Source organism: Artemia franciscana, chromosome 18 (genome assembly GCF_032884065.1).
Source record: "Artemia franciscana chromosome 18, ASM3288406v1, whole genome shotgun sequence".
NCBI lineage: Eukaryota > Metazoa > Arthropoda > Branchiopoda > Anostraca > Artemiidae > Artemia > Artemia franciscana.
The window spans coordinates 7,556,534-7,579,871 of NC_088880.1; the positions used below are offsets into that span (position 1 = coordinate 7,556,534).

A 23,338-nucleotide genomic window follows, 5' to 3' on the forward strand; every position below is an offset into this window, starting at 1 on the left:
TCCGTCTGTTTTTCCATTGATGGGTATTAAATACACTCATTCATTGTGCAAAATATGCAAAAAGGACATTTTTATTTCAATTTCAAGATGTCAGATTATTTATCTATGATTGAGTATTTGACGAGAAACCATGTTTTTCACCGTGTCCTTTTTCTTCCGATTGGACATAATATTCAAAATATTTCAGACCGTTTTTTTTTCCAAAAATGCCCGAAGATTTTTCCTATAATTAAAATTATTGTCAAGCCGAATGTTAAATGCACTTTTTCTGCTAATTTTGTGAACCTATCTGTCTAACATCCAAATTCATTTGAAAATTCAGTATTCGATCGTAAAATAAAACTCACTGGTCCATTTCGAAAGCTCAAAACTGATAAGTGGGTCATCGACCGCCCTTTCAAGGTTTTGTGTCTCCAAGCACCACTTCAGCCTTAAGTAGCAACCAATGGAAATTCTAGGATATCATTATAGTCAGGTCATTAGAAAGATCTAAATAATGTGCCTCTGGGGTACCAGGGCAAGAGATTAATTTATGCAGGAAGCTTAAATAAGAAAAATCTTTAATTAGTCATACCCAGGATCAGGGCAGAAATCTTCTCGAGGAAAATTTTGAGAAACATATTCTTAAAATACGTCGTTTGATTGTTCGAGTAACTATCTGAAAAAATTGAACCCGCTCCACTATATTGGATTTTCATGCTCACAGGTCAAAATGATTCCATTCTTTAAACAAACTCTAGCTTCAGTCAAACTTTATTTTTTTTCTGAACCTTTGATTTTTTGTAATTAATCATTTAAATTGCACCGACTATGCCATCTATTTAGGGTAAGGTGCTTCTAAAGCATAGCCTAGTTTCTGAAGGGCCTTCTTAATCTCGATGTATACACTTGCATCTTCAATCGTTGGAGGTACCTGTAAAAAATTGTTTTGTTAATGTTCAGTCAGTTTAACTTTTATGTAGCTTACGCAAGAAATTGCTTAAAATGGCCAAGGAAAAATGACATAACTACCGATGAAGCCAGATTAATATTTTTGACGCATAGCCAGGGAGCCACTCACCAAAAATATGACGGATTGATTGTCACATGTGTGACAACGTGACGGGTAGGTTGGCGTGACAACGGAGCAGCAGAATGTGTGACAACGAGTTACAGGGGAATCAATAACACTGAATACGATTAGGGGCGTTACATAATTGTCTGGGAGTTGTTGGTCTTCAAAATTTGAAATTTTTTTTGTCGCTGTTAATAAAATAATTAACACCACTTGTCTGTCAGCTAGGGTGATTAAAAGGTGCACGGGAATATTCATATAAAAAAATAGCTGTTGGTGTGGCGCTTCGCGCTCCCCCCAAGCCCCCCCCCCCGCGCACGTAAGTCGTTACACGCCATATTGGTTACGCGCCATTGTAGTTGTGTCCGTGTGTCCCACCTGTGAATATAGATATATATATATATATATATATATATATATATATATATATATATATATGTTTTTAACTACGTAAAACTTGCGAATATACAATATTCTTCGCTGTTCCATTGTCTGTGCGTATAAATAGATTGTCAGGTTTACCGACTCTTGAACATGCAACCTATAATTGTTCATGGGAAAACAATCCGTATTCAGATCTATACCGCATTTTTCTAATGATTGCCCTTGGGCTTTGTTGATGGTAATTGCTAATCAAGTATTCCCTGTGTCCCCGTCGTCATTTATATATCCCCCATGTGCCCTTCCGGCGTCCCCATTGTAGTTGTGTCCCTGTGTCCCGGTCGTCATTTATATTCCCTGTGTCCCGGTCGTCATTTGTTTCCCGGTGTCTCGGTCCGTAATTTCTCTTTGAGTGTCCCGGTCGTCATTTATATTCCCTGTGTCCCACTTAACTTTTGTATCCCGGTGTCCCGGTCTGTAATTTCTCTTTGAGCGTCCCGGTCGTCATTTATATTCCTTGTGTCCCGGTCTGTGACATAAGACAATAGATCAATTGTGTTCTAACTTTGTTCACGATCCCATTCTACACATGTAGAAATAGAAGCAGTACGATTAGATGAAGGCATTCCCAAATGCTCGAGAAGTTTGTTTGCAATAGATAAGCACAAATATTCAATCATAACTAAAGTGCAGTTATAAATTTCTGTTGTAAAGTCCAAGGTCATATTTGACCTTTCTAGCCGTATTCGTTGGAGTATATTCTCGGCCATTTGCGATTTGTATTTCTCCCATAACTCTGTAGGAGTTGAAGGAGAGCAACTTTTGCCGGAAGACACGGGCCGTAATGTTAGGTCTATGAACCGGTGATTGTCCAGGATGTAAAAGCTGTTGTATCTAATCCCAAGATGGATTATGACCTTATCCAAGTCGAAATCCCAAACCCAATCATCATCGCTATCATTTTCAGTTTTGATACGTTGAATTTCTTTTGAATTTTTCAGGCAAGCATTCATTTCGTCTGCAGGGGTTGATTTTAGGTATTATGGGTAATGTTTCCCTGAAATCTCCCGCAAGCAATATTAATGTGCTGCCAAAGGGTTTCGACTTCCCTCGCAAATCATTCAAGCATTGATCCAGAGCCTCGAGCGATTTTTTGTGTGCCATTGTGCACTCATCCCAAATAATAAGTTTGCATTGCTGCAATACTTTACCCATCCCAGATGATTTGGAAATATTCCACGTGGGAGTTTCTGTAGAATGCAAATTCAGAGGCAATTTCAAAGCGGAATGAGCAGTTCTTCCACCAGGCAGCAATGTTGCGGCTATTCCGGACGACGCAATTGCCAACGCTATATCATTTTTTGATCAAATTGATGCCAGAATCAGTTTTATCACAAACGTTTTACCAGTACCTCCTGGCGCATCCAAAAAGAAAATTTCTCCAACTTTGTTATCGACACAATGCATTATCGTATCATAAATGTCTTTTTGTTCCGACGTTAACTTGGAAAATTCTAATTTCTGGGCACACGTAAAAACATTAAAATTAACTACAAATATGCGTGTCCGATTGCAAAACGATGACTCTGGTCAAACATTTCCAGATCAATTGCTGGCAATTGGAAACGGAAAGCTCCCAGTAGACTCAATTTCAGGACGTATACAACTACCTGCTGATTTCTGTAATTTAGTGACGTCCAAAAATGAATTGATTGAAAAATTAATTCCGAATATTCTAAACAATTATAAAAATAATAAATGGCTAAGTGAAAGAGCGATTCTTGCACCCAAAAATATAGACGTCCACGAAATCAACAATATTGTTTTGACCAAGATTCGAGACCAGGCAGTCCTTTACAAGTCAGTCGACACAGTTTTGGAACCAAATGAAGCGGTTAATTATCCATCTGAATTTTTAAATTCCGTGGATCTTTCAGGGTTTCCACCACACGTGCTACAACTAAAAATAGGCGTACCAATAATACTTTTAAGAGATATCAACCTACCAAAGCTTTGCAATGGCACGCGACTTGCCGTAAAAAAAAACAATGGAAAACCTAATAGAGGCCACAATCTTGACAGGGCCCTTGAGGGTGAGGCTGTTCTTATTCCTCGCATTCCCATGATTCCAACGGATCTGCCTTTTCAGTTTAAAAGATTGCAATTCCCAATTCGATTAGCATTTGCAATCACCATTAACAAAGCTCAAGGTCAATCATTAGAAAAATGTGGTATAGATCTTAATACTGATTGTTTTTCCCATGGACAATTGTACGTTGCATGTTCGAGGGTCGGTAAACCTGACAATCTATTTATATGTAGCGACAATTGGACAGAGAAGAATGTTGTATATTCGCAAGTTTTACGCAGTTAATTTGTATTGCATCTATCTATCTATCTATATAAAAACGAGTTTTGTGTATGCATGTTTGTTTGTTTGTAAAAAGAGCGTTTGCATATGACGTCATTATTAGTACATAAGGCTTTGTATATGCACAAACAATGGGAAAGCCAAGAATGTTGTATATTCGCAAGTTTTACGTAGTTTAAAACACATATATAAATATATCTATATTCATAGGTGGTACACAGAGCTTTGTTGAGCTTTGTTGATGGTGATTGCTAATCGAACATTCTCTGTGTCCCCATCGTCATTTATACATCCCCCTGTGCCCCCCGGCGTCCCCGTTGTAGTTGTGTCCCTGTGTCCCGGTCATTTATATTCCCTGTGTCCCGGTCGTCATTTGTGTCCCGGTGTCCCAGTCTGTAATTTCTCTTTGAGTGTCCCGGTCGTCATTTATATCCCTGTGTCCCGGTGTCCCGGTCGTCATGATGAAATAAATTTATTGTTTTTTCCTTTTTTTCTTTTTATTTTTTTTGTTTTTTTTAGCTGTTACAGTTTTTTTCTTTTTTCTTTTTAGTTTTTTTTTGTAGTTTTTACCTTTTTATAGTATTTTTTATTTTTATTTTAATTTTTTTAGTTTTCTTTTTCTTCTTTATTTTTCAGTTTTTTTCCTTTTTTAGTTTTTTTTCTTTTTTAGTTTTGAAATAAATTTTTTGTTTTTTCCTTTTTTTCCTTGTAGTTTTTTTTGGTTTTTACCTTTTTTTAGCTTTTTTAGTTTTTTTCTTTTTTTTATTTTTTTTCTTTTAGTTTTTTTTTGTAGTTTTTACCTTTTTTTAGTTCTTTTATTTTTATTTTTAGTTTTTTTTTGTAGTTTTTACCGTTTTTTAGTTTTCTTTTTCTCTTGTATTAATACTAAAGTCAAGGTTCGAACCTGGAACCTCTCGAACATAACGCGTTACCAACTCAGCTACATTGGCTTGAATACTTTCGTTTTTGAATTGGTATATGATGAAATAATTCAGACGTCATATGCGGACAAACATGACGTCACTCGACAGACAGACAGACAGACAGACAGACAGACAACTTATTTATATATATATATATATATATATATATATATATATATATATATATATATATATATATATATATATATATATATATATATATATATATATATATATATATATATATATATATATATATATATATATATATATATATATATATATATATATATATATATATATATATATATATATATATATATATATATATATATATATATATAATCAGCATAAAAATACGATTCTTTTGATATAACTATTGGCATCAAAATTCCGTTTTTTAGAGCTTCGATTACTATTGAGCCGGGTCGCTCCTTACTACTAACTATTGAGCCGGATCGCTCCTTACTACAGTTCGTTACCACGAACTGTTTGATTGCTTGCATTACGGACAAAAATTTCTCTTTCAGATTACATGTCTCAGTGCAAAGACTTAACTTATGATAATGTGAGAGGTTCTACACCCTGTATAAAAACGCAGTAGCTTTTATGTTCTACGCCGCATCCATATGCAAAATTCTTTTTGAATACAGCCTGACTAACAGCCAAAAATATTTCTTTTATTTTGCAAGTTATTTGCTGCTCCTACCTCAATGCACAAAAGAATTCTCAAGTAATTGGAAGTAATTATCTAGATAATGGCATTGCTTGAAGAAATACCTGAAGAAAATTGACAAATTGATCAAAATCGTAATGAATTTTTCCACAACACAAAGTCATGGACTGAAAGGCTCTACGGCGTTGTGTAACAGTACCAGTAGAGCCATGATTCCCAACGAGGGGTGTGTACCCTACCAGTTGGGCATTACCTGTTATGCCCTACCGTAAACAGGTAATGTTTTTGTGGGTCATGGATAGAAAAGTGCAGCTTTCGGGCCTTAATTATGAAAAAAAATTCATATGAATAACTTTATATTTACATGCGTGTAACGAGAAAAAGATATATATACATGGAAATATTGCAATGCCATTATACGTAGCGTAAAAGATGTAGTACTCAGACAATATTTATCATTATTATAATTTATACCTAGAGTAAACTACTACTACTACTAATAACTCACTGCAGCACCAAGCCGCCTGAGGCCAACACAGCTACGCACGCTCCTCCTCCAACCTAATCTATTTAAAGCCTCCCTCTTTACACCCTCCCAGGAAGTTCCCATTTCCTTTAAATCCTTATTTATGACATCCTCCCAACCCAGACAAGGACGACCTGCTTTCCGTGTAGCCCCAGACGGTTGGCCAAAAAGGACAATCTTCGGTAATCTGTCATCCTTCATCCGTAGAACGTGGCCTAGCCATCTCAACCTTTCTTTCATTATAGCCCCAGAAAGCGGGATTGAACCACACTTTTCGTACAACCTACTGTTTGAAATACGGTCAGTCAGCCGGGTACCCAGAACAATCCGTAGGCAATTTCTCTGGAAAACATCTAGTAAATTTTCATCTGCTTTTCGGAGTGTCCATGCTTCAGAGCCATATTTGACCACTGTCATCACTGTAGCTTCCAATATTTTAATCTTGGTTTGTAGGCTTATCTTTCTATTCTTCCAAACTTTTTTTAACTGTGAAAAAACACCCTGAGCTTTAGCTATTCTACTTTTAACATCTTCACTGCTCCCACCATCTTTACTAATAATACTACCAAGGTAACTGAAGCTCCCAACCTGATCAATCTTCTCGTTACCTAAGGTCACTTGTTCATCTTCACTTATTCCTAACCTTAGTGACTTAGTCTTCTTAACATTAATTTTCAAGCCTATTTTAGCACCCTGAACTCGTAAAACCTCTAAAAATTCATTCATTTTGCTCACACTTTCATCTAATATGCTTAAATCATCAGCATAATCTAAGTCCAGGAGCGTTCTTCCTCCCCATTTGATTCCATGGTCTCCAATTGCCTTTCCTGTGCTCCTTAAGACGAAGTCCATCAAAATGATCCATATAAAGGGGGATACAACACAACCCTGCTTAACTCCTGATTTAATAACCCCTCAAAAATATACTAAGTTACTGGCCTTTGAAGCTTCCTTAAGGTGAATAGACGTAAGGTTTTGAATAACACAATTTAAATAGCAGGAGGGGGGTTTCAGGATTTTAGAAATTCATTGGTGATGCATGGCTAGAATCAGAATAAACTCTGCAGTAGAGTCGACACAGTTAAATATGTAGGAGCTTACCTTAACTAGTTTTGATCGAGCTAGGTCGGAGATAGACTTTCGTGCAATTTTGCCTGACCGAGTTTTTGGTAAAGACTGAACTTTAGCAGCTAAGCGGAAAGCCGCTACTGGTCCAATCATTCTTCTAACTAAAGCTACGACTTCTTTATTTAATTGCTCCTCTTCTTTTTCACAGTCTGGAAGAAAAATTTAATTTATCAAGAAATACCTTTGATTTTTTAACGATAGAATCTCAGGATTAATATAAATTTACCCAAAAATTTCCTCTAATGTAATTCTGTAATCAAATTTCAAATCTAAAGTAACTTTAGAAGTAGGGGAAAGGCTTCGTCGAATTATTGCATTGAAGTGGGACGCAAAGCAAAATTAAGGAATGTTCTCTCGGCATGTTCTACGAATGATTCCACAAGTTAGCATAAATCCTTCAAAAAGAAGAATCAAAATTCTTTACCTATTACAATTTTCTCTTTGGAAAAAGTACTGAATACAAAATATTGACTTTCCTCAATCGTATACAAACACAAAAAGTGAAATTTAGCCTAGGTATATTATTAACCTAGGTCTCTCCGTCTTTTCGTTAACCACGACCTCGAGATTTAAGGTTAATAATAATTTTCTGAATTTACCACGGAATCTACCAGTTTTTTTGGATGACCTTGGCTTTTCAGAATCTGTTGGGATATCACATTTTTTCTCAACTTTTTGCTTGGCTTTATAATCTTTTTGCGTTTCGAAAAAAAATTGCCTTCAGTGATCATTAGTAATTTTTTAATATTTACAGCCTGACTTATACAAAGAAAGAAGGAAGCTTTCAAATACTTGTCACATTCATATCCGAAACAAGGAAATTCTTCTTCAAAAATCTCCTTCTCTTTATGATCGTTTTCGTTGTTTCGATTCCACCAAGAGGCTGGCTTTTTCCAAAACAATTGTCACCAATGGGCTTAACAAAATATTTAACTTCAACGAATTTTGATCAAATGTAACAAGTTGAAAGGGTGGCATGTCGCCCTTCACCCTTTAGCAAACTGGTAGGGAAAATATAGTTTAAGAATTCGTTGAAGGTAAATCATTAATAATTTGGTAATATTAACAGCCTGGCATATCAAACAGTTCGTGGTAACGAACTGTAGTAAGGAGCGACCCGGCTCAATAGTAACCAAAAGTTTAAAAAATGGAATTTTGGTACCAATAGCTACATCAAAAGAATCGCATTTTGATGCTGATTGTAAATATATAAGTTTTATCAAGTTTAGTCTTACCCATCAAAAGTTACGAGCCTGAGAAAATTCGCGTTATTCAGAAAATAGGGGGAAACACCCCCTAAAAGTCATAGAATCTTAACGCAAATCACACCATAAGATTCAGCGTATCAGAGAACCTTATTGTAGAAGTTTCAAGCTCCTATCTACAAAAATGTGGAATTTTATATTTTTTGCCAGAAGGCAGATCACGGATGTGATTGTGAAAGGGGCTTTTCCTTCTCAACACCCCGCTCTTTACGCTAAAGTTTTTTTACTGTTTTTAAATGTAGAATTAAGAGAAAGAGTCAAACTTTAGCGTAAAGAGCGGGGCGTTGAGAAGGAAAAGCCCCTTTCATATACGGAGTAATTTCTCTTCGTTTTAAGTTTTAATGTCGCTCCTTACTTTCATTTAAAAAACTTGATTTTTTTTATTTAATACAAAGACAGAGGGAAGCTTTCAAGTACTTATCGCACTCATAAGTGAAACAAGGAAATCCCGCCTCAAAAATCTCCTTCTCTTTATGATCGTTTTTGTTGTTTCTATTCCTCCAAGAGGTTGGCTTTTTCCAAAACAATTTTCACCAATGGGTTTAACGAAATATTTACCTTCAACGAATTTTATCAAATGTAGTAAGTTGAGAGGGTGGCTTGTCGCCCTTCACCTTTCAGTACACTGGTAGGAAGAATATAGTGTAAAATAACGATTATCCGAGTTCAGAACTGCTCGTCTTTGGTTTTAGCCTCTGAATTTACTGGGAATCTTGAGAAAGAGCCGGAGAGCTGAACGTCAATCAATCAATCAATCATTTTATTAATAGTAAAAACTATTACAAATGGCATTATCTGCTTTTATCTGATTATTATCCCGCTTTATCTGATCGACAATTTATTTTAATTTTACCATACTTTTTCCAAAACAATTGTCATCAATGGGTTTAACGAAATATTTACCTTAAACGAATCTTTATCAAATGTATTAAGTTGATAAGGTGGCATGTCGCCCTGCATCCTTCAGGACATTGATAGGGAGGCTTGGTAAAATGGAATAATGCAATGGTATATTCAATTCATGTTTAGCTACTGCCCTTAATTCACTTTCCTGCTCTTTTGTTTCATTATCTCGAAATCTGTCTTACATTGCATATGCTGATGACATTATCCTTCTAAGCCGGTCCAAGTCTAGTCTTGTTTCTAATTTTAATATTTTAATTAATTGTTTAAAAGATTTGGGCCTTTCTATCAGTTTTGAAAAATGTCGATTTTTTGTTGTAAATTGTTTAGAGGATAATGTTAGGGCGACTCTGGATTGCGGCAATGGTGTTATTATCCAGTCGTCGCCAATAGTCACTTATTTGGGATTACCTTATGCTGCTTCGAAAAGAGTCCTGGTTCAGCATGTTCAGATGAAACTACGCAAGGCATTTGGTCTTTCAACTCGTTTTCGGGGTATTTACCGTCGGTACGTCCTTGGTCGTATGTATAGCGCTGTTGCTCTGCCTCACGTATTGTTCCCGTCCCTCCTCTTCCGTAATTTCAGACCTTCTGATCTTTCGCCCATTAAAGTTTCTTATTTTAAATTTTGCAAATTTTTACTTGGTTTCACCCTTTCTTTTAGTAACACTTTGATTGTTTTAAATCTTAAAGTGAAGGATCCTGTAGTCTGTATAAAGAAAAAATATAAAACATTTGAAGACAAGGCGAAAATTATCCTTTTAGGCCACAATTTATTTCCGTTTTTTAGTAACAGTTCTGGCTCTTGATGATTTATAGACTAAATTATTTAACAAGTGCTTTTGTATCTTTTTTTTCTCTTTTTAAGTTTTTGATCAATATTTTATATTTTTTGATTGTAAGCGTCATCATTTGTCTTTTCTTTATATTATATTGTAGCCTATTCCTCATTTTTTGAGGGAAATAAGAATTTTTGAACTGTCCTGTTGGAATCAAGAGATTGTTAATGTTTAAATTATTAAGGACTAAACTGCTACTACTACTACTAAGAAGCTTACAGCAGCAACAGGACACCTAAAGTCACCTCAGCTCCACACGCTCCTCACCCATCCTAATATACACCCCTATATACATCTTGCCCCCTCTCACGAAGCTCTAATTTTCTTTAAGCACCTACTTATGACATTTTCCCGGGAGGAAGACCTGATTTTTGTTTGACTCCTAATGGATGGCCAAAAAGAAAAGAAAACTTGGCAAGATTAAAAAAACTTGCCCTAGCCATCTCATCCTTTCTTTTATTATAGCCCTAGAAATTGGAATAAACCTATTATAGCCCTAGAAATTGGAATAAACTTTCTTTTTTGCACAGCTTGTTGTTTTACGTAGAGTCAGTCAAATCAGTACCTAAGACTATCCGTAGAAAATTCTTCTGCAAAACATTTATCAATTGTTCCCCTGCCTTTCGAAGCACCCATGTTTCAGAACACGTTGTTATCAACGCAGCGGACTTAAATTCCAATTCTTCCAATCCTTGTTCAACGGTGAAAAAGACCCTGGGACATGGATATTCTAGATTTGTCATCCGACTACAACCACCATCTTTACTAAAAATCATCCCAGTACCCAATATCAGCTCTGTATAATCATTTATTCCTAGCCTAAGTGACTTAGTCTTCTTAATATTAATTTTCAAGCCCGTTCTTTAACCCCAACAGGAAGGGTGTGCGAAAGCACAGGGTGGCTGGCCCCCAAACCCTCATTGGACTTCCTGGCTGAAGGGCCAAGAAACGGAGATCAGCACCGCCGGTACGGACTGTAAAGTCTAATACCGTATCCTTGACCTTTTTTCTTTTTCTTTCACCCCGAACCCTCAGGACCGCCATTGATTCATACATTGTGCTTGAAGTTTTATCTAGGAAAAAATAGGAAGCAATCCAATACCTCCGTTGACACCTCCTTGATTCATATTTTAATAATTTTTCTACTTCCCTTATTTTCTTTTTATTACCTTTTTTATTTTTTATTACCTTTTTATTTACCTTTTTATTTTCATTTTATTTTTTTAATATGAATAAAAACCTTAAAGCGTTTTTGCTGATATTCCTAGCTGCGTACAAAGTTGCTTCCCTAAGATAATTTCTGCTACATCGCAAACTATTTTAATAAAATCCACTTTTTACAATGTCAAATTGTGAATTTTTCAGCTTCATTTTCAAGTGCTCCTGGGAAATTTCTTATAAATTACCACTCTGGCAGCATCATAACTTCCGGGAAGATAGTTAAACCTAGCTAAATTTCAGCTTTAGGCTGAATTTAGACGCTTAGACAACGTTAGATGGTGATCTTTACTTTTGACATCTTAAGCAGCAACCTAGTGTCTAGACTATTTAGCAGTTGAGACCCACACTAGAGCAAAATGTCTTGTATGATCATTCCAGTTTTTGATTTACGTTTGTCGAAAAATGGGTTAAATATTATACTTTGTTAATTACAAAGGTAGGTATACGTAGTAATTTTCTTGAAAATGGGTCTTTTAACTGCTCTTTATGGAGGTTCCAGCACCCTGCTAGCAGTGTAGGGGGAAAAAAGAAAAAAGAGGACATATCAGTGCTTCCCATGCAAAATTGTGATTTTACTTGTTGTCCAAGGGGGACGTTAAGTTTCATAAAAAGGTTTTCCGGTTGTGGTGATTTCAGTGTTGTACTTTTTATTTCGATCAGCTTTTTTTCAGATTTTGTTTCAGAGTCACATACTATTTTAAAAAATTCTCTTGAACGTGTTTTCAAAATAACATTTTGTTATTAAGGTCAATTTAAATAATAGTTACCATTCCTGAATCTGGTAGAAATGGCAATTTTTCTCAGACGCCATATTTTTCTGAATTTTTTTTGTAATTCCTGGTTGCGATTGGCAGGGGTTCGTCCTCTACTAGGCTGTAGCTACCTCTACAACTATAAAAATAACATAATCATAATGTTGGGCCATTTGAAACCAAACACTGTATTTCTTGTAACTCGATGGTTTTACCTACAAATTGCACTAGCTTGTAGAGGTAGCTATTTTCGTTTCCCACATCCTACTAAACTAGATACGCTGCTAAATTCAAATACCTAATTTTGCTTGTTTATTTTCACGGTACGACGTGGCAACACTGAATACTACCCTACAAACTTCAAAATTTTGGAATAACCAGAAGAAAAATCTTAAATAATCCTAGGTTTATACTATGAATAGACCTTAATTGGGTTTATTGGGCAAAAGTTGTTCACTGACAAAAATGTCAAAATGACAAAATTATGACACTGCCCTATAAACTTCATAATTTTTGAATAACCAGAAGAAAAATCTGAAATTATCCTAGATTTATGAATAGACCTTAATTGAGTCTAATGACCAAAACTTGTTTACTGACAAAAACACAAAATGTCAAATGTCGAAATGACAAAATGTCAAAACACAGACGAAAATGTAATACTGCCCTATAAAATTCATAATTTCGGAATAGCCAGAAAAAAAGAATATTGAATAATCGTAGTTTTATGATACGAATAGACCTTTATCGAGTGTATTAGGCAAAAATTGTTTCTATTCCAATATGTATTTATGAATTCCACACTATTCTTCAGCAGAGACATCAAAATAACGTGAGCTACAGAATTAACAATACACTTGTTTAATGTCAGAAAACTCTCAAATGACTCTACGTTACAGTACACAGCTCAGCTCAAAAAAAGTGTTTGTGATAAGAAAAGATATTTGTGCTGAGATATACTCTAATAAGTCGCAGAATTAGTACAATGGGTTCTGGATATTCTTTCAATCGGTTGATCAAAATCGTCCAGTCGGTTAGAAACCTTATTGCTTGGGGTTACACAGGTACCGATATAAATTATCTCTTTATTTAGTCGAGGTACTTACTACTTTCGCTGCGAGAATATACGGGCTCGAGATCCAAGGACCTTTTAAGGAGGACCTAGATTGGAGGAAAATGTGTTTTCACAACTTTTTTGGCAAATTTTTCCGAAGTTTATAGATTTTAAAAAATTAACAGGAAACGAACCCCTATCCCAAACCGATAAAAGCCATCGAAGAGAGAAAAAAAAATCACGGACCAGAAATCCAACAACACCTCGGAATCCAGCGTGATCAGAAGTCAGTACGAAATATAGAATATAGTATGAAAAATCTAAGAAGCAAAAAGAAATGTTGGTTCCAACTCGGGGTTTAATCAAAGAACAAGTTTTACCAGCAAGCAAAATTTCACTCTCAAAGAAGTCAGAAATGAGTCTAGACTGAGTTAGAAGCAGAAGAAACGAAACTCACCACTTGTGGTTACATAGAGACCAATTGGAATTTCTCCTTTCATTTGGTCAGGGGCACCTACCACGGCAGCTTCAACAATATGCTGGTGCTCGAGTATTGCCTCTTCTAGGGCAGATGTTGAAAGCCTAAAATAGCTCAAGTTAATATTGTTTCTTTACTTATTTTTTCTTCATTTTCTTCTTTTTTTCTCTATTTCATTTTCGAATTTATGGTATTTGTTTATTTTTATATTCTAGTTAAAATAAGGTGATGTACCAGCTACAAGGGGTAAAAAGGTTGTTTTGACTTTTGATATAGACACTTTGAGTAAGAGTTTGCTAAATACCAAGAAGTGCGTGGGATTGTAGAGTGCAAAACCTACATATTTTTAAAATTTGTAACTTGTATCTACAATATAGCCATCAAACTTTCATTTATACAAAAGTGGGAGAAATAAAACTATATTATAAAGCTATACTCGTTAAATGTTTGTGAGGGGACTTGTCTACGAAGAGTTTAGGAACCCGTTTGACTGACTGTATGTCAAAGAACAGGCTATATCAAAAATATGATTCTGAGTTAATTTTCTTCTGAAATGATAAATTTACAACAACAAAAACAACTTCAACATGCTCTACCCCTTATGGCTCCATGACCAGGATGGAGCAGGGGTGAAATCCAGTACACAAACTCAAGAATCTCAAAATCACAAGTCTGACAGGGAAGTAACGATTGATTTCAAATAATAACGATGAAATTCAAAATTAATAATGCTCAAACAAAAGTTAAAAAACCATCAGAGACATAAACTCCAGGAGAAACCGTAAGAAAGCTACTCAATAATGAGTAGAAATTTTCTAATTTTTTTTTTTAAGATACCGAACAAATGATAGCTAAGTGCAGACTCTGGTATCGTGTCCCTGAACCCCCTCCAAACCCCAACCCCCACTCAAAAAAAACTTATTAACGATATTTTATTCCAAGACTTAAGGAAGATGCCCCCTGGCTCTCCCTGCATGGCCAAACCCCTGCCCCTTCAAATCAAACTCATTAACGATATTTTATTCCAAAAATGATGGGAACTCACCCGATGGCTCTCCGTGGCCTGAGTCCCCACTAAAAACAAACTATTAATAATAACTTTTTATTCCAAAATTTATGGAAGCTAACTCCTGGTCCTCCATGGCCTGATACCCCTCTCCCTCCCGAAAAAACTTATCAATGATAAACAATGGGAGCTGGCACTGGACACCCCTCAATGGCCCGACGCCGGCTCCACCCTCCTCCAAAAAAGAAAAAAATATTAAGGATATTTTATTCCAGACATCACGGATCCTGACATCTAGTCTTCTATCTATGGCCAAACACTCCCCCAAAAACCTATTAAGGATATTATATTTAAACAAATCATGGGAACTAATCCCTGGCCCTCTCTTCATGGCCCAACCCCCTCCCTTCTGAAAAAAAACTTACCAACGATATTTTATTCTAAAATAATCTGTCCTGATTCCTGTCCCGAACTCCCTACCCCACCCAAAAAAAACATTAACAATATTTTATTCCGGAAATCATGAAAATTCAGTTTAATTTTATTATTTCTTTACAAAAAAGTTCAAGACATCTATAGTCTTCACTACAAGCAAGAGTTTGGCCACTGCCCGTTTCCCTAACGACGAAAGCATAAGGCCTGCTGCGTATTGGGCACTTTACTGAAACGAATTACATTGCAAATATTCAGTTTAATTTTGCTAGATCTCGCCAACACTGCACTAGGCACTTTACTGAAAACTAAATGTGTCTTGAACAGACTTGGAAATTACAAATAAAATCATAATGAAAATTTGATATATTAATTGTTGAAAGATCATTAGTTGAAGATATTATTTCACTGTAATTTTTATTTTCATTTTAAATGCTGTAATAACTGGAATTGGAAATATTCGTAATGTAATTCGTTTTGATTGAAGTGCCAATTACGCAGAATGTTTTAGACTTTACATCGAGAGAAGGTCACAGAACCCAAACTCTTGTTTCTACTTTTCTGTTTGATTTTGTTCGTTTCATTTTTGTTCATTTTGGTCGTTTTTTATTTTGCATATTCAATTTAGGTTTCACTTGTTCTATAGTACTCGCTGATATTAGTACCCATTGCATGTTTGTTTGCAAAGATTGTTTTCATTTCTGTTCGTTTTGGTTTCATTTATACTTCAGTAGCAAGGTATTTTCGTTGGTTTAAAGCTTGATTTGCATATTCAATTTAAGTTTCTCTCGTTTTAAGATTTATTTACTCATTTATAGTAGTACCTATTGTATGTTTGTTTGCTATGATTATTTTCATTTCTGATCATTTGGGTTTCATTTATAGTTCAATAGCAATATATTTTGTTCATTTAAAGCTAGATTTGTATATTCAATTGAAGCTTTACTCATTTTAAGATTTATTTATTCGTTTATGTTAGTACCTGTTGCATGTTTTTTTTGCCTTGATTGTTTATTTCATTTCGGTTCGTTTTGTGGCTCATTTGTTCTTAAATAGTGGTCGTTTTGAGTTTGAGTTATTGTAGGTTTCTATTTCTTCTGATCTTAAGTTTAATATGGCCTTTACTTTTCTTTAAACACTTCTTTTTCGGGAATTTTTTTTTATTAATCAAGTGAAAATGACAGTGAAAACTGAAAAATGAGCCCTATAGTACCATAAAGGTAAAGATATACTAAAGAATATTCTAGAGGTAATTTTGCCTTTCTGCATCGTGTGTGTGAAAGGTAAACTAAAGTTATACTAAAGGTAAAGATATACTACAGAAAACCCCGACCCGTTTCTGTGGATGTTTGAATTATGCAGGCTTGTCTTTGTTTTGACAAGAATTTTGAAGAAACTAAATTTCAGATGTGGGGCAAACTGGGGCTGGGGGGATAAATCATGGTCTGGGAGGGGCAGTTACCCCCTGCCCCATAGTAGATCACGCCTCTGTTTGAATGGCTAGGATATGTTTCGCACGTAAAGGATGAGATATTACCAAAGACTCTGCATTTTGGATCTCCATCTGGGGCTAAACGGAAAGCAGATGGTACCAAATGGGTTTGACGGTCATAAGGGAGGATCTAAAGGGCATTGGAGCTTCCTGAGACGAGAAAAAGTGTTTTTATAAATCAGAGCGGAGGAGGAACGTGCGTAGCTGTGTTGTCCTCAGGTGAATTGGTGCTACAGTGAGTTATTACTAGTAGTAGATCTAGTAATTTCGCATTCAACATAATTTTAAATTCATTTTCCATTAATAAAAAAAAAACTTTGTCTAAACTTCAACATATTTAAATATTCCGTCAAAATATGAATGAAAAGTAATTAAAAAAGATACCTGTGACCTGCCACATTAATGACGTCATCTTCCCTAGCCATCACATACACTCGGCCTTCTTCATCCATCATGCCAGCGTCCATGGTGTCATAATATCCCTGTTAAATGACTTTTTTAAAATAAGTTGAAATAGATAGGGTAAAATAAATAAATAAAAAAAAGATCTAAGATTTCAAAAAAAAAATCGTAGTCAGCTAGCAAGAAGTAGCCAAGAAAGATAATTAATTAATTTTAGATATTTTTATCTATTCATTCATAGAAGTTAAATTATTTAAAAGAGAGACTACCCAGTAAATTCCAGCTACCCAGCTTGACTTAAATCACTTAGTCAAAGTAAAAACTTCTAAGATCCTTAAATTAATGAAAAAAGTTTACATATCTAAATACTTTCAAGCCAAGGAGTGAGGGAAGGGGGGTTAGATGCAATGGGAGGCAACAAACAAAGACCTAATGACTAGGTTTAAAATAAAAATATTCATTTGGAATTCTTTAAGTATGGCGATAAGTGCTGTCGGTTAAATGTTATTTGAGTTTGATATTTAGCCAGAAGCATAATTTTTTTTCTTTCATATAAAATCTTTTACCATAGTTGGAGACATGAAACGTTTACGCTAAATCAAAAGTAAATAAATTCTAAATAAATAAATATATAAAATAAATAAATAAAGCTAAATAAATAAATTCGTTTTACGCTGAATCTTTCTTGTTTAAAGTAAGTACCTTCAAATTGGTTACGTTTTCACATTTTACAGCTTAAACCCATATCCTCCGAAGAGTTAAATCGGTCACCATGATTTAGTAAAAAGCTAACTTCGCCCTGTTATATCCAAAAATTGAAAAATGTGTCTATGAATAAACTTTCAAAAGCACAAAGCAACGAGAAAAATCCCACTTATTGGGATTTTAAAAAAGATTTTAAAACCATCAAAAGTGGCGATGAAATGAAAATTATAACACTACACGAAAGGGGTTGTCCCCTCCTCGACGCCCCGCTCTTTACGCCAAAGTTTGTCTCTTTCAAACAGCTTTACTTTTTAAAATAATGAAAAGTTTAGCGTAAAGAGGAAGGCGTCGAGGAGAGGACAACCCTTTTCTTATACGGAATAATTTCTGTTCGTTTTAAGTTTTAATGTCGCTCCTTAATTGCAGTAAAAAAAAAAAAAATTTACTCAATTTCTGAATGTTTTTGAATTAATACATATTTTGGTTTTGGCTCACCGCACATGAGTAATTAAAACGAAATTTGCATATTAGTTTTATTTTTGGCTCAATATCTTTCTCATGGTTTTGATTGGACGATTGTGATTTAATCAGGGTGGGAGAGGAGGCTCAGCTGCTCTTCAATTTTTGGCTACTTAAAAAGACAACCAGTAGTTTTTATTTTTTTACGAACGTTTTTATTAGTAATAAATATACGTTATTTACGAATTAAATTACGCAGCGAACTTCTATATTTGTATGTTTTTATTACGTATATGAGGCGGTTCGTCCCCTCATCAATACCTCGCTCTTTACACTAAAGCTTGAATTTTGTCCCAATTCTTTAAGAATGAGCCCTGAATGACAAAGGCCGTAGAATAGATAGCTGAAGTTACTAAAATACTTTAGCGTAAAGAGTGTTCTTGTCACATTTGATGGTCTACATTGTTCATTATATCCTGTCGTACATTTAAATTTCCCAGGTCATTCTCTTGATTTTGTCTCATTTATCTGTCCAGTTTTATCATTTTGAGCTTACGATTCGCCCTCATTTGTTCCTTTTTTGTGCTCATGTTGTACTTACGTTTGTTTATGTTTTTATTCCCTAAAAATTATGAAACTGCTGAAAAGGCCTTTTGATATTTACATCACCGAATATGGACACACGAATTTACATATTTCTAAATTTTTCTGTGTAAATTCTTCTAAAACGTTTTTAAAATCTATTTTCCTTGGGTCTTCACTTTCAATCAACATAATTGCTAAACTATTTGGTCTGCCCTGATTTATTGTTGATATCAGGAGTTTTTTTTTTATGTATTTTACCTGGAAAATGATCTCTCTCCAGAAGCAAAGCTTGCAGGAATTGTTAAGAACATTTCACAATTGCAAAAATCAATTGTTCATTTTGAAAATGGCTCAGGGCCCCCTCAAACGAGGGACCGATTGGTCCCAATCGTTCCAATTGCCCTTTTCCGGCCCTGAACTTGGAGTGAGGGAGGTCAAAACAATCTTAGTTTTATCTGTGCGAATTTGAATTTCCTTTGAAGGTCCATTTTTGTTTTGAATCCATCACTAGAATTTGTAAAATTGTATGAATATTCTTTTGTTTTTAATTTGCGCCGTTAAAATAACTATGACTTGTTTAGTTTGTAAAATACTGGACAGTTCAAAAAACATGTGGCAAATAAATTTGTTGGGCCTTTTTTGGCAAATTGGTTCTATATTTTTGATCCCGAGCAAAAGAAAAGATAACATAAAGGTTAAAAAATGCTGTCAATATTTCCAATTAACTTTTATTATTTACTTAATGATCCTAAATGACAACGTCATACGGTCCTGGCTTTTTTTTCTCCAGAAGCGAGAAACAGTTCCCTTTCATATTTTTTCCCCACACACCTTGAAACTAAAAGCTAGTTCTACAGAACCTTTCGATATGCGTATGGATCTATGAGGAAATTAAATAAAAAACTAGTTTTTTTAACTGAAAGTAAGGAGAGACATTATACTTAAAACGAACAGAAATTACTCCGTATATGAAATGGGTTGTCCCCTCCGTAATCCCTCGCTCTTTACGTTAAAGCTTTGAATTGTTTTAAAAAGTAGAATTGTGGCAAAGAGTCAAACTTTAGCATAAAGAGCGAGGGATTGCGGAGGGGACAACCCATTTCATATACGGAGTAATTTCTGTTCGTTTTAAGTTTTAATGTCACTCCTTACTTTCAGTTAAAAAAAAATAGTATTTTTTATTTAATTTCTGAATGTTTTTGAATTAATGCATGTTTGATTTTGCCTCTCCGCAAATAAATTATTAAAATAAAATTTGTATATTAATTCTTTTTTGACTAAATGGCTTTCTCTTAGTTTTGATCAGACGATTTTGAGAAATAAGGGGTGGTGAAGGAGGCCTAGTTGTCATCCAATTTTTCGGTTACTTAAAAAGACAGCTAGAACTTTCAATTTTTAACGAACGTTTTTATTAGTAAAAAAGATACGTAGCTTAAGAATTAACTTACGTAACAAACTTTTATATTTTTATATTTTCATTATGTATACGAAGGGGTTTGTACCCTGGTTAATACCTCGCTCTTTAGACTAAATCGTAAGTTTTGTCCCAGTTCTTTAAGAATGACCCCTTAATCAGAAAGGCCGTAGAATAAATAGTTGAAATTACTAAAAATACTTTAGCATAAATAGCGAGGTATTTATCTCCTCCTAAATACCTCGCTCTTTATGCTAAAGTATTTTTAGAGCCCCTCATATGCGTAATAATCTCTGTTCGTTTTAAGTTTCAATGCTACTCCTTACTTTCAATTGAATAAACGTTTTCTTGTTTATTTTTTCATTTTTTTTATAGCAATGCTAGAAAATCCTGCGCCCTTTTCATTGAATTTTTCTTCCCCCATGACATATTCCTCCAAGGAAAGATCCTCCCGCGTAGCCCCCTTCCATCAACCCCGCCCCCCAAACAAAAAAAATCCTTCTGAAAACGTCTGTACACTTCCCAAGAACCATTACTGTATGTAAACACTGGTCAAAGTTTGTAACTTGCAGCCCCTCCCCCAGGGATTTTGGGGGAGTAAGTCATTCCTAAAGATATAGTTATTATGGTTTTCGACTATGCGGAACAAAATGGCTATCTCAAAATTTTGATCCAATGACTTTAGGAAAAAATGAGCGTGGGAGGGGGCCTAGGTTCCCTCCAATTTTTTTGGTTAATTAAAAAGGGCACTAGAACTTTTCATTTCCGTTAGAATGAGCCCTCTTGCGACATTCTAGGACCACTTGGTCGATACGATGACCCCTGAGGGAAAAAAAACAAACAAATGAACACGCACCCGTGATTTGTCTTCTGGCAAAAAATACGAAATTCCACATTTTTGTAGATAGGAGCTTGAAATTTTTGCTATTGGGTTGTCTGATACGCCGATGCGATGGTGTGATTTTCGTTAAGATTCAATGACTTTTAGGGGGTATTTCCGCCTATTTTCCAAAATAAGGCAAATTTTCTCAGGCTCGTAACTTTTGACAACAAAAACTAAATTTGATGAGACTTATATATTTAGAATCAGCATGAAAATCCAATTCTTTTGATGTATCTTTTAGCATCAAAATATCGGTTTTTAGAGTTTCGTTTACTATTGAGCCAGGGCCGCTCCTTACTTTAGTTCGTTACCACGAACTGTTTGGTTAATATTTTGAGAAAACTAAACAGAGAAGGCGGAAATTAGTTGGGTTTACGTTAGGCGGAGTATACTCAGTACAGATGTTACTCGAGTTTGAATTATTTACCCCATAATCACCGATGTATCGTGTCTGCAAGGGTGGTCCATAGCTTAAACATGACTAATATGCTACTTACTGGAAATCTTGAAAAGTATATCTCTTTGTACTTTTCATCTGCTTCAAAAAGGGTAGAAAATGATCCTGGAGGAAGTGGTGTTTTACAAACAATCCGGCCAAGTTCACCTCTTTCTAATTCTCTGCCATTCTCATCAACGATGCGGACTTGAAATTAAAGGTAAGCGTAAATAAGAGTTAAAAAAATAGGAAACTTTAGAAAACTAAAAATTCTGAAACTTTTTAAGAAAAACAGTCAAAAATACCAACTACAACGATTAAACCTTTCCTTTATATGAAGATCGACACCGAATTGGGTATGTTGTAGGATATATTCCGAAAACAGAGATACTTCTGTCAAGCGAATATATAACCTTCCTCAACTGACATTACTCATTAGTATGTGCGGCCACTTTTTCAGCCCTTTCCTTTCAATCATTTCTGTCCCTCCTCTTTTCGCCTCCCTTGCTATGTTTGGAAGCTTTTATATTTAGCTTTATTAGTTTAGCTTATTTTATAGTTTAACAGAAACATTAGTTTAGTTCACAAGCATACGAGGGCTTTTTCAGAAATATATATGGAAAAAATATAGATGTTTTATTGGGGAGGAGCTGGGGGCCAAGGGATGGAGGCCCCTTTTTGAGTATGTATCAGTAGAAAATAGTTGCAAATTACGAGACATAATGTCTCAAGTTGCAAATTTTACACCGATGGAATATCAGTGAATCATTTAAAACATGATTGCCCCCCTTTAATATCGCATTTACAACTACTTTGTCAAATGTGTTTGCGTTGTTCTATCGTGCCGGACAGTTTCTTGTGTGGCACAGTTACTTTTATTTTAAATAGGGGGAAAGATCCGTTTTCTTGTTCATATTATCGTCCTATCACTGTTTCTTGTACCTTAAGCAAAGTCCTTGAGTATTTACTTCTCCCTTCTATAACAGATAATATAAATTTTGGAGTTAACCAATTTGGTTTTCAGCGTGGTCTGGGATGTCAGCATGCCCATAAAGTTCTTTCTACTCTGCTTTCTGATGCTTCCGGGAAGGGCTATGATCTTTATTTTTGTTCTTTAGATCTATCTAAGGCTTTTGATTCTGTAGTTCACTCCCAAGCCCTGTTTTCTTTGCTTAAATGTGGAGTGAATGTTTCTATTGTTTCTTTATTAAAATTTTGGTATGGTCATTCTTTCCTTCATGTCAAATCTTCTCCTTCTGATCCTTCTATGTTAAAGATCTCCGTAAGACAAGGTGTGAGACAAGGTGGAGTTTTATCTCCATCAATTTTCAAAATTTGTATTGCCGATATTTTAAATAGTCTTCCAACAACTCACCTTTTAGGTAGTTCAAATGTCTCATATCTTGCCTATGCAGACGATATTCTTCTCATTTGTAGAACTAAGTCTGGGCTTTCGGCTTCTGTTCGTTGTATCTCTACTGCTTTCTCGAATGTAGGTCTAACCCTTAACCCTGATAAATGTCAATTCCTTCATTTTGGTCCTTCTCCTAACCAATCTTCTAGATTTAATTGTTCTGAATTTAGCGTTCTGTGGGTGAATTCTTTAAAGTGGTTGGGCATTACCCTTACTAACAATTTAGTCTCTTTTCGTAATAAAATTGTTTCTGATGCTAAGATTAAACTTCAAGTGGGCTATTCTAAAATTGTTGCAAAGAGGGGGAAATACAACCGCAAATCCCTTTCACAAATTTATTCTTGCTTTTGTGATCACTCGGTTTTATATCTTTCTGGATTATATCCTGTTTTAAAAAGAAAAGATTTAAAGGCTCTCAAGTCATCTTATTTTCGTTTCCTCCGTTTTTGTTGTATCTTCCTCCCTGGTACAAGAACAGTGATATGGTAACAAATTTTGGGGCTCCAGATTTATTAAATAAGCTTAAAGTGCTACACCAG

At 35.1% G+C, this 23,338-nt stretch overlaps 1 protein-coding gene across 1 annotated transcript in view; it reads right to left on the bottom strand.

The window, feature by feature from the left end:
* Positions 1-735: 735 nt before the first annotated feature.
* LOC136038557 (acyl-CoA synthetase short-chain family member 3, mitochondrial-like) overlaps positions 736-23,338 on the bottom strand; it is a 150,463-nt gene continuing 127,860 nt past the window's right edge. The window contains exons 12-16 of the mRNA XM_065721727.1: positions 21,447-21,592; positions 16,886-16,983; positions 13,551-13,675; positions 7,033-7,208; positions 736-913 (exon numbers count right to left, since the gene is read on the bottom strand). Of these exons, the coding sequence (XP_065577799.1) occupies positions 818-913; positions 7,033-7,208; positions 13,551-13,675; positions 16,886-16,983; positions 21,447-21,592 (641 nt within the window). The 3' untranslated portion in view covers positions 736-817. The remainder of the gene's footprint in view (positions 914-7,032; positions 7,209-13,550; positions 13,676-16,885; positions 16,984-21,446; positions 21,593-23,338) is intronic.